At 44.1% G+C, this 12394-nt stretch overlaps 1 protein-coding gene across 3 annotated transcripts in view; it reads right to left on the reverse strand.

The window, feature by feature from the left end:
* The window catches only part of tjp1b (tight junction protein 1b), a 112897-nt gene that overhangs the window by 28421 nt on the left and 72082 nt on the right, over positions 1–12394 (reverse strand). For all 3 annotated transcript variants that reach the window (XM_084335426.1, XM_084335425.1, XM_084335427.1), the window contains exons 11-14: positions 7441–7591; positions 5386–5494; positions 1676–1895; positions 4–188 (exon numbers count right to left, since the gene is read on the reverse strand). In XM_084335426.1, the coding sequence (XP_084191552.1) occupies positions 4–188; positions 1676–1895; positions 5386–5494; positions 7441–7591 (665 nt within the window). The remainder of the gene's footprint in view (positions 1–3; positions 189–1675; positions 1896–5385; positions 5495–7440; positions 7592–12394) is intronic.

Raw genomic sequence — 12394 nt, forward strand, 5'->3', positions numbered from 1 at the left:
CACCTTCTCTCAGCACCACCCTCTCATACGCTGGGAACTTCGTCTGGACCGGCTGGGCAGAGAGGTCCTCTCTGCTCTTCCTCAGGTTCCTCTTTGAGCTGCGCAGGCCCCGGAACCTCCAGAAGTCTGCCCTGTCGCCCCCTGCTGTCTTGGGGAGGGTGTACTGTACGCTGGACAGCTGTTCCGCTCTGTTGATGAAGGACAGGGCTCTCAGCGCACAACCTAATGGGGTCTGTATGGTAAACTTGGCACGGCTAACCTCAACACTGCCAACACTGAGGCCGATACATGGCCCTGGTTATCATAACAAATCTGGTGCAAAACTCTTAAGAGGGAACCGGTGATGGTGGGACTGTTATGACAGACTTTTAGCCAGGGGGAACTCTGCCCATGCCATCCGCTGACATAACAGAGGCAGAAGCCACGTTTTGGCAGAGGAACAGAACATATGGAATGCCAGGGGCACAAACACATGTAGCGTGCAAGGAAACTACTGTATAAAAGAAGGAAGGGTCATCACGTCAAAATACCAGCGTTCTATGCTCTGCTTGTTGCCAGACTTTGGTGCCAGTTCTATTGAAGCCTGTATTCTGTACCAAGCCTGTATTCTGTATGAAGCCTGTACCACTAGCCAGCTTAAAACTCTGGGAGAGCCGTTTCTGGCCAACAGCTAGACTAGTGGTCCGTGTCCGTTTCCATTCATTCGTGCTAAGCTAGGCTAGCTTACAGCCAGATAGCTTTCTACTGAACGCACAGAGAGGAAATTGGTATCTACCTTCTTGTCTGACTCTGGAGAAGACTGTAAGTGAATTTCCCATAACGTTAGGATGGTTAGTCCTTGAGCCAAAGCCCCAAATTGGACAATTTGGTACCATCTGGGTGGGCAAATTCTAGATGTGCTTTTATTATACCTATACATCCCTAGATTATGTTTTGATATGATAGACCTTTTGGTTTTGTAGCTTATTAGTGGTTATCACCTCCTGAAGGTATGGAGTGCTTTTGTTAAAAAAAATTGTTTTTGCAAAATAAGTCTCCTGCCATATTTTGCTCCCCTTCATAGATTCGCTCGTAGACATGACCATGCCAAGGTTTTTGTGCGCCCGAGTCTCCTGAACATGTAGAGACAACTCCTGAGTCGATCGGACCTTCCTACGCTGAGGTATCGTAACTTTTGCACTACCGGTGAATGCCTCACTGTTGCGGTTTTTCTGAGGTATTATGCGGTAGGCGCACAAAGCTCTGATCTACTTAGGAGTTGTCTCTACGTGTTCAGGAGACCCAGGCGCACAAAAACGTTAGCATGGTCATGTCTCTAGTCCCCAGACAACCCGACTTAAGAGCGAATCTATGAAGGGGAGCAAAATATGGCAGGAGACTTGCAAAAACTCAGTTTTTTAACAAAAGCACTCCATACCTAATAAGCTACAAAACCAAAAGGTCTATCATATCAAAACATAATCTAGGTATAGGTATAATAAAATTACATCTAGAATTTGCCCACCCAGATGGTCCCAAAAAAGTGTTTGGCCCAAGGACTAGGTGTTCCTTTAACACTTCTTGCAACGACTACATTGAGCATGAAAGGGAATCTCCCCTGATGAATTCCAACAGCATTACGGCTGATACCGACAGTTCAGACCCTTCCCCTCCAGGCTCTTTGTGGTCAACTCACCTGTTCTTGTTGGGGATGATGCCCCTCTCCACCTCCTGGTGGTTCTTGCCGATGCGGATGGCCAGCCAGGAGCCCAGCTTGCCGTTGTATAGGGTGTCCACCACGCGGAACACCTCGCCCTTGTTGAAGCTCAGCCCGTACGGAGACTCCTTCTCGTACTCAAAGTGTGTGCGGATGTAGAAGGAGTCGCCCACGTCCGACTCCACGATCCGCCGGTACACTGGAACACAGGACAGAGTGGACAGTTGAGACTAAGTCCACTAATAGCTTGGTTTGGTCTCAGTTGACCCCGGAGTTCATGTCAGATGTCATTATTTAAGATTTCTAATAATTTTAATAATGTTCCTGAAGAATGAATGTCTGTTAAACTACTAGATTTAAAAGCCTTCAGCCTGATTCCATGTATTTGACAGATTTGGACATTTTTCAAATCAAGGTTTTATTTGACTATTAGTCGACTAGATTTCTTTAAGGCGAGTTCAGACTAGACCAGCGGTCCAAAGTGGGGTTGTGGGTAGGTGACAGTGGAGTCGTGCATTGGCAAAAAAAAATTACTCAGATCGAGTTTTCCACCCGGCAGCTGTGTGTATTTGCCATGTCTCGCGACTCTCGCCCCTTCATCAATGGAGGCCGACACACGTATTCCAATACACATCTCACTACACCCTGCACATTTATAATCGCGGGAGGGGGTCTGGTCTTTTGTGTGTAACCCAGACTTGCAATTGATAGGTTTGTTGTCAGAAGCGGTGCTGGTTGGCCGCGATGAAATGGGCTCTGCCTCTGATCTCGAGGCAGAGTATTCGCCTTTGTTAACTCGGAGAAGAAGCGTGGATTTTCCTTGCAGACAAAAACAACACATTGGCAGAGAAATGTGCTGATAATGCGCTGGAAACTCTGTTAGTGGCACTCCAGGATAATCAGTGGAGATTTGGGGGTATTTACTCAGCTTGATGGCTTTTTGTAGGAACAGAATGCAGGAGGCGCTCAATGATCTTTCGTGTGACGAGCTACTGAAAGTCAAGTTCACTGGACATTGGACAGGCCCTCGCAAAGTTCTGGATATCAGTCCGGAACGAGTACCAAGTGTTGTGTAATGCTGCGCTGATAAAGCGTGTCTCCTTCGCATCAACATACCTCTGTGAGGGCAGATTTTCAGAGTAGAAGCGGATCTCTGCCAAAGCGCACGTGAGCGCATTTTCTTTTCATGTTCTGGCAACATATTTTGGCTAAATATGCCTCGTTTTATAAATGTGTATACAAAAACAATTCCATTGCTTTTGTTGATAATATTCATTAATTTAATTGATAACATAGTTTCAATTTCTAAACAATGTGTGCTTTTATTTTGATATTCCTTATTTCCACGTTGAAATTACGCAATACATTAAGTGTGGGGTCGCCAAAATAAATCCAAAATAAAATGGGGTCGTGGTATAAAAAAGTTTGAGAACCCCTGGACTAGACGATGGAATGCCAGATTTCAGCTCTGAAGTGGCCAGCCAGACAGTTGGGTACATCTGGTTCAGTAGGGCCTGAACCGTTGACAGTTCAAAGGTTGTGACTTTTAACCGTCCTGACAACCCCAGACCACTTGTAGCCATCCCAAGATTTCTTCAAATGTGTTCAATTTTGTCAGGGGCCAGTATGCTGTCTTTAACACTTTAAGTGCCGAAAACGTGTTTAGGCGTCTTTCCTAGCCATGCTAAAGTTGCCGAGGACGCCGTAACTCGTCTTTAATATCAATATTTAAAAAATCTGTGATCGAAATCATATTTTTCCTCCGCAGCCCTGAGACACAGTGCTGGCCTCCTCTCAACCCTCTAGCGGTTCAAGAGCGCCATCTGGTGGCCGATCGGCAGAAGCGCCAAACAGGAAGTCATGTGGATGAAGTGCTGATCGTCCATATTACTTCCGGGCACTCTCTATAGGTCCCGGGACTCGATCTCGACACAATACATAACTCGATAAACAACATGATTTGGACGTATATACTATTACACAACCTGGAAATAGATTGCGTATTTCTACATCCCATAATAGGAATATTTCAGTTCCACGCTCATCGTCCAACGGCGCGAGGAAGATACGGTAAGATTCAGCGTTATTTTTGAACGTGTTCGATATAAACTGCTCTGATGATCATATCACCCACACTAGATGAATGATATAACGCTGCCCACGGAATTATAAACGATCCCCCGCCCATCCGGTCATCATCAGATGATACGTAGAAACTTCTAGAAGTACGTCCAATTGAAAAATTTTATCTCGCACAGATTCCTACCAAACTGTATTTCATCATCAATATAATGCATTTGGGGCTATAAATCACGTTCTGGAGAAAGCTGCAGAAAGAGATGAAAACATACTTATACTTTAGACCATATTTTACTATGAATATGTGAATGAAAAAGTTTAACGTTGCTACACAATGAACAATACATATAGGACCTTGAATGGGCCCTAATAATGGCAATCTAGCAATAGAATTTAAAAAGTTATAGCCCTGCAAAGAAGGGGAACTTCTCCATAGACAAATAGAGATGGCAACGGATGGTATATCATGAATTTAGCCTTAGGCAATCAAAGTGTTAACAGTGTGACGTGAGAGTGATCCTGGCAACAGCCAATGGGAATGCTCCAGGGGGGTAGAGAAAGAGATATTAAAAGAGGTTCTTTGCACCATGTCATGTAATGCAAAACAACTTGTGGTTGTTTTTGCGTTTGCCAAGTTATGTTTCTGTGTGATTGCTTTGCTCACCTCCAATGTACGATAGAGTGAATGTCTTCTCTCTCTCTACTGTCATGACTTCTCTCTCTCTACCGTCATATCTTCTCTCTCTACTGTCATGTCTTCTCTCTCTCTACTGTCATGTCTTCTCCATCTCTACTGTCATGTCTTCTCCATCTCTACTGTCATGTCTTCTCCATCTCTACCATCATATCTTCTCTCTCTACTGTCATGTCTTCTCTCTCTCTACTATCATGTATTTTCTATCTCTACGGTCATATCTTCTCTCTCTACTATCATGTATTTTCTATCTCTACCGTCATGACTTCTCTCTCTCTACTGTCATGTCTTCTCTCTCTACTGTCATGTCTTCTCTATCTCTACTGTCATGTCTTCTCTCTCTACTGTCATGTCTTCTCTCTCTACTGTCATGTCTTCTCTCTCTCTACTGTCATGTCTTCTCTCTCTACTGTCATGTCTTCTCTATCTCCACTGTCATGTCTTCTCTCTCTCTACGGTCATGTCTTCTCTCTCTCTACGGTCATGTCTTCTCTCTCTCTACTGTCATGTCTTCTCTATCTCCACTGTCATGTCTTCTCTCTCTCTACTGTCATGTCTTCTCTCTCTCTACGGTCATGTCTTCTCTCTCTCTACTGTCATGTCTTCTCTCTCTACTGTCATGTCTTCTCTCTCTCTACTGTCATGTCTTCTCTCTCTACTGTCATGTCTTCTCTCTCTCTACTGTCATGTCTTCTCTCTCTACTGTCATGTCTTCTCTATCTCCACTGTCATGTCTTCTCTCTCTCTACGGTCATGTCTTCTCTCTCTACTGTCATGTCTTCTCTATCTCCACTGTCATGTCTTCTCTCTCTCTACGGTCATGTCTTCTCTATCTCCAGTCATGTCTTCTCTATCTCTACCGTCATGACTTCTCTCTCTACGGTCATGTCTTCTCTCTCTTCCCTACTTCACTCACCATCCTTCTTCTTCTGAGCCAGGATCGTAACCTCTTCACCTTTCGGGAGGTCCAGGAGGAACAGTACTGCCTCTTCTCGGATTATGTTTGCAAAATCTACATTATTTACCTGGAAATCAGAGATGACAGAGAGGTATGTTACTGTTATTTGTATAGTTGTCAATTGTCACTCTGGGTGGAAAGGAACCCCAACCTGAGCATGACATAAGAGCAAAATGGCTGCCATGTGAATACGGTCAATGCTGCCTGCGTTATTTTGTTTTCGTAGCCGCATTTTGCGGAGACGCTCTCTGATTGGCCACTTCATGTGACATGTGCGCCCAATCGTGTGACGCCTGTTTCTACACCGGTTAAGCTTAGGCACTCTTTCGAAGTTGGTTAAGGTTAGAGTTTGTCTTAGAGCAGGGCGATAGAACACCAGCCCTGATTCCAAACTCTAACCTTAACCAACTTCGAAAGAGTCGCCTAAGCTTAACCAGTGATAAACTAGGCGTTAGGTAGTTTGCAGGCTGTTAGATTGGGCGCATATGTCAGTGGCCAATCAGAGAGCGTCAGTCAGTGGCCAATCAGAGAGCGTCTCCGCAAAATGCGGCTACGAAAAAAAATAACGCATGCTGCCTACCTTATTTTTTTTCTACCAAAATAGAAAATTAAAAACAAACTCTGGATGTGCAGAAGTGTTTTCTCCATCTACGTGTGTAGCTTTTCAATTATCTAAAAAAAAACATACAGGCCTGACTGGCCATTCGATTTATGGTCAAAACAAGTGTAAATCTGTTCTCAGATAAATGTTTACATAGCTCCTCCTGTTCGTAGCATCGCCGTGGCGACTAAATACCTACAGTTTTATGGCTCTGCGAGGACTCGACCGTCCACGCTTTATTCTGGGAGAAAAGAGGAGGTACAAACTAGGGGGACGTACGTCATGGAAACGGGACAAACACAGCAAGAGGAAACACAGCGAGACAGTTTGTCTCTTCCCCCGGGCAATTGCTAGGAGACGGGCCCAGAAGTAGAGGAATCTTGGAGCAGCTAGTGTTTAAGGCCATGAATAAAGCAGGAGGGGAAGGCTTGGGGACTCATACCTCATAAAACACTTGTTGCGTGCGCAACAAGGAGGCAAGCACAATTTCAGGAGGCTCATACAGAACCAAGCATTTCACTGTAATGTACGTACATGTACCTCATGTGACAAAAAATTATAATAATTGAAAAGAATTAAATAAAAAATCAGATCTGAACAATAAATCATAATTGAGCATTAAGGCTGCAGTGTGAACGTAGTCTCAGTGTGAAGTAGTCAGTGTTGCTGCATTGAACAGTGTTGCTGTTATGTTGCTGCATTGAACAGTGTTGCATTGCTGCATTGAACAGTGTTGCTGTTGTGTTGCTGCATTGAACAGTGTTGCTGTTGTGTTGCTGCATTAAACACAGTGTTGCTGTTGTGTTGCTGCATTAAACACAGTGCTGCTGTTGGGTTGCTGCATTAAACACAGTGTTGCTGTTGTGTTGCTGCATTGAACACAGTGCTGCTGTTGTGTTGCTGCATTAAACACAGTGTTGCTGTTGTGTTGCTGCATTAAACACAGTGTTGCTGTTGTGTTGCTGCATTAAACACAGTGCTGCTATTGTGTTGCTGCATTGAACACAGTGTTGCTGTTGTGTTGCTGCATTGAACACAGTGTTGCTGTTGTGTTGCTGCATTGAACACGTCTCAGTGTGAAGTAGTCAGTGTTGCTGTTGTGTTGCTGCATTAAACAGTGTTGCTGTTGTGTTGCTGCATTGAACACAGTGTTGCTGCATTGAACACAGTGTTGCTGTTGTGTTGCTGCATTAAACAGTGTTGCTGATGTGTTGCTGCATTGAACAATGTTACTGTATTGAACACAGTGTTGCTGTTGTGTTGCTGCATTAAACAGTGTTGCTGATGTGTTGCTGCATTGAACAATGTTACTGTCTTGAACACAGTGTTGCTGTTGTGTTGCTGCATTGAACACAGTGTTGCTGCATTGAAGACAGTGTTGCTGTTGTGTTGCTGCATTGAACTCGTCTCACCCTGAGAATCTGGTCCCCCTCCTCCAGGCCTTCTTTAGCAGCAGGACTGTCCTCCAGGACTCCAGCCACAAAGATGCCCACGTCGTTTCCCCCGGCCAGACGCAGACCCACGCTCTCCCCCTTCTTGAACTTCACCAGCTTCATACTTGGCCTAAAAAAGGAACACAGGGATTGTTGGGATTGTTGACAGGTACATTTACATGTATTCAATCCATTAAAGGCCAACCTTCACGTTGTATTTTTGTTCAATAAACAATGTGGACTAGGCCAACGGTGAGTTTCATGAAGAAGGAAAAAAAAAGTATTGAAATTGACCCAGTTTTAGCGTTTTTATCAAACATTTTGTCTGCCCAACACAATCACCACGCACGTGGATATTTTAATCAATGGTTCATAACGTGCGTGTGTAATCGGAATGATCGTCACAACAGGTGCAGGGCACCAGGGGGCGCTGAGAGTCACACACAGCTAGTGGCAGGCACTGCAGGCAGAGAGCCTTGCTACCATAGATATATGCTTGCTACTACTAGCCGAATGAAAATGTATCTGTTTCACCTAACACTATTGCTCCGTGATTATAGCCACCCATCTCTAAAGCCACAACCACGTTACCATATTTGTAATAATGTAAATCATTGTGTCGTTGTACACATATTGTGTTTATAACGTTAGTAGCTAACATAGCTTAGCTTGGTAGCTATTGTGCTAACAAAATATCCCGACATCCGGCTCGCTGGCCGGCATGAACGGCCGACCCAAAATGGTTCTCTCCTCTCTGTACACCCCGTCCCCACGGGTACCCTGCCGGGGGGCCCATGGACGCGACAACGGCGACAATGGTGGCAGCCTGTAGGGTGCTCGAGCCCGTAAAGGCTAGTGGTACACGATAGCTATGAGCTAACAACGGCCGCTGTTGTCGCGTCCACAAGCTCCTCCGCAGGACACCCGCGAGGACGGGGGCACACAAAGAGGAGAGAACCATAGGCTAACGTCAGTGTAGTGGTCCCGACTGTAGCAGGGACGGCGGAGCTATATAGGCTAACTGTGATGCACCGAGTGGGCCACCATTGATCTAGTACTATGACCCGGACGGGCAAGGCATTTCCTGAAGTGACGTCACGGCCGTGCTAGCGTCTGATAAGCTTTTAGATTCGGCTCATTAATATGCACCTGTAGTGACGTCGGCGTTTGATAAGCTTTTTTGATTCACGCGTGCATGTTATTCGTGCGTGGACCTTTTTAACTCTTTCAGAGTGGCATTTCCGGTGTCAAATGGAAAAAAATAAATAATGAAATTATATACCAATGATGTAAACTACCCATAATTGATCAGTAGGGTTTAACCTGGAGGTTGGGCTTTAAAGGTGCTATTAAAGATAACATTCAGCCACTAGATGTCGCACTAGAGCACCAGCACTTTTATCATTTATCCAATCAGATGCATTCCACGTGGGGAAATGGGAAGTAGGGAGGGGATATATGCGTGCAACATGTAAACAATAACAATCATTTTTGACTCATTCATTTGAATTTCTTATTAACTCATTGACGGCCAAAAACGTAATATCTCGTATTTCGCTGCTAACCGCTGAGTAATATCTCGTTTTTAGATCCTTTGATATTTTTCCTTTGATCCCCGTTCTATACACTCGGCCAGAGCTCCCTGGCTCATCTGCCTACGTTGGAATTGCAATGACGATCAAATCTTACCAGGTGGCAGTATCGCCTACCTTTTGAACTGGGGATATCACTTTTGTTGTTTCCGCCTAGGAGTGGATCACAACATAGTAATCGGTGGAAGATTTGGTCCCTCAGAGCTATTCTTTCCCATATGGTAGCCATGCCCAATATACATGAGTAATTGCGATCGCCATGGGATCGACTGGGATTTATTCATTTTGGAGTACTTTCTGACTGAGGTAAGGTCTATCTTAGGTAACCTGCTGGTATTTTCTTTACGTAAAACATGCTTCTGTACCGATCAGTGTTGTGTTTTACCGGACGTAAAACATGCTTGACAAACACGATCGCAGTCCCCCCACCCCCCCCCCGGATTGATGATTTTGTGAAGACACATATGTACATGGTATATACCTTTGATTTGGAAGTATTTGGGGTTTCAGGCGATCAACCAGAACGATTTGGGCATATTACATATAACGCGTCATATCTCGCGATCTATGAAACAAGACTGGATTATTTTGGAAAGGGGCGATGTTTAGCGTGTAATAGAGCACAAACTACAGTATGTAGAAATGAACTAGTTAGTCAGTGATGGACTATGAACAATGCCTGTCAAATTATCCATACTATTGTCTCCATAGCTATAATACAGAACACACGATGGGTCTGCAAACATCGTAACAATTGTCAATAACGCTGGCACCATTGAGTACAGATGGGGAAAGGGCGTGGTGCCTAATGAGTTAATGATAAATTCATTAATTAATAATTTTCTTGGGGGGGAAAGCTATTTTTATTTTGCACCTTTTTAAAAGCTCAGGGTGAGAAAATTGATAACCTTAACCAATTAAGTCCGACGGGCGCGGTACAGGGCCGAGATTCATATCACGCCATAAATCGATCAATACAGAACGTACTAATTAATGTTGCGTTTCTTTTTCAAATGTAGCCAAGAGTAAAGACCTTAACCGTGTCAAAACAGCAGTCAAAGGGTATATTTTCAGCACTACGTTTGTTTACCAATGAAAACCTCTGAGTAATTTTTTATTCCTCCCTCTCATTTAATGCACATATAAAAAATGTCACCAAAATTGCCTTCTTCCATCTTCGTAATATCGCCAAGATTCGCCCCATTTTAACTCTGGCTGATGCTGAAACCCTGATTCATGCTTTTGTCTCATCACGTCTGCACTACTGTAATGCACTTTTTTCAGGCCTACCTAATTCAAGCATCAAAAATCTTCAACTCGTGCAAAATGCGGCTGCACGGATACTAACTAGAACTAGAAAATTTGATCACATCACACCAGTTTTGGCCGCCCTACACTGGCTTCCTATTCAAGCCCGATCTGACTTTAAAGTGCTACTCCTCACCTACAAAATTTGAAATGGGCTTGCACCGCTCTATCTATCCGATCTCATCTGCTGATACTCGCCCGCTCGTGCTCTGCGCTCACAAAATGCGGGGCTTCTATCGATTCCTAGGGTTAAAAAGAAATCCGCCGGCCACAGAGCCTTTGTCTACCGCGCTCCCTACCTGTGGAACAAATTACCTGCCGTCGTCAGGGGCGCCTGCTCTGTCGAAGCTTTTAAATCCCTGCTTAAGACCCATCTTTTCTCTCTCTCCTTCAACCTACCCTGATCTCACCTGGTCGGGGACTGACCTTTAGATTAATCTGTCTAGTTTAGTTAGGATGTCTATTTTCTCCCATGTCTGCTTTTCTGCAGACATGGGAGAACCTTTTGGCCTCTGTCTCTGTCTCGGCCGGTCCCGCGGAACGGCTTCGTGCCGCCTTCTGTCTGGCCTGCAGTGCTGAACCTTCTGAGTGGCTCCTCCTGCCCCCACGGGGCATGCAGCCCTGGGCTGTTGTCTCGTATCTCACCCTGTGTCGATGCGCTTGCAGTGGTTCTATCTATTGCTCTATTTCACAATTTTTCTTGTATACTGTGGTTCTGCTGTCGCCATGTGTGCATGTGGTCACTGCATGTATCTGTTGCTCCATCTCCGCCCACTACAAACATGGGAATTCTGTTTTTAAAACTACACTACCCAGCTCACGCCAGCCTCTGTCAAAGTTTGAGCCGTCTGACATAAAATAATTTTCCAACATTATTGCCATAAAATAGAACATAGTTCGTTTATTTACCTTTCTGTGAATGTCTGGGAAAAAACACAGCTCAATCAGATGAAAAATGGCGGAGCTATTTACATTACAAAAAAGTAACTGTACTTACAGTAGATTCACGGGTTTTTGCTGCCCTGTCAGGGGCGCCTGGTGGTACTAAATCCAGATTTGAACTCTGCCATTGGAAAGAGGAGGTTTGGCCCGATCCATAGATGTGTGACTTGGCCATAATAAGGTAATTTATAAGCCTGCTATTTTATATTCTATTCATATTTCAAATGGCATGTGTCTGGATGGCAAAATTCAGTACTGTATCTACAAAAAAACCTGTAAATCATCTGCCCTTTATTAATAAACATTTTGTACACTTGATCTCAAGAAGGTGCTGAATGAGCTCAGTGTTTTTCACGTCTGGTCAATGTTAGCATGGTGTTATTCACTGACAAAGATGGAAAAATGGATGGAGAGAGAGAGAGAGACTAACCCTCACTGTAGGAGAAATAAACCAGGGGGAGACCAGCTTGGTTGACATTAGCAGCTAACGTTAGTTTAGGTCATCGAACTGTCACATATGCTCCTAAAAAAAATGTCCGGTTCAGTACTGTCGAGTCTTGACTTTAGGCACATACCTGTAGCGCACATTTACACATATAATGTAGAACATTATGCGCATATTGCTGCGGTCAAAGATCGTTAGTAAAAGTAGTAGTACTTACTGGTCACAGGAGTCTTCAATAACGTTTGGATGGTAATCCAATTTGTGAATACATTTGTTGAAACAACATCTTTGTTGGCAGACGGCTCCTGCTATCTTAATGTTAGCAAGCTAAACGTGCATAGCGCGACTTGTGTAACATTAAGTAACTTGTGTTCCACTGGGAAAGTTCAGCATCACTGCATACAACTTGGTTTAATCCAAACGTCCATTGGGAAACTTTGTATTATGAAATAAGATGGATGGGTGAGTATGAGTGAGTCTCTCTCTCTCTCTCTTTTTTGCATGATTGATTCATGCAGATTAGACTGTGTTGTGTCTGTGTCTTCGTGCATGACTTTCAAATTATTGTAAACACAACATAGTACTGTGATATTCTGATATATATCACATTGTGATATATATATTTATTGTAAAATAAATGAATAAA

This window comes from Notolepis coatsorum, assembly GCF_963971535.1.
Source record: "Notolepis coatsorum genome assembly, chromosome: 18".
In the NCBI taxonomy this organism is placed as follows: Eukaryota; Metazoa; Chordata; class Actinopteri; order Aulopiformes; family Paralepididae; genus Notolepis; species Notolepis coatsorum.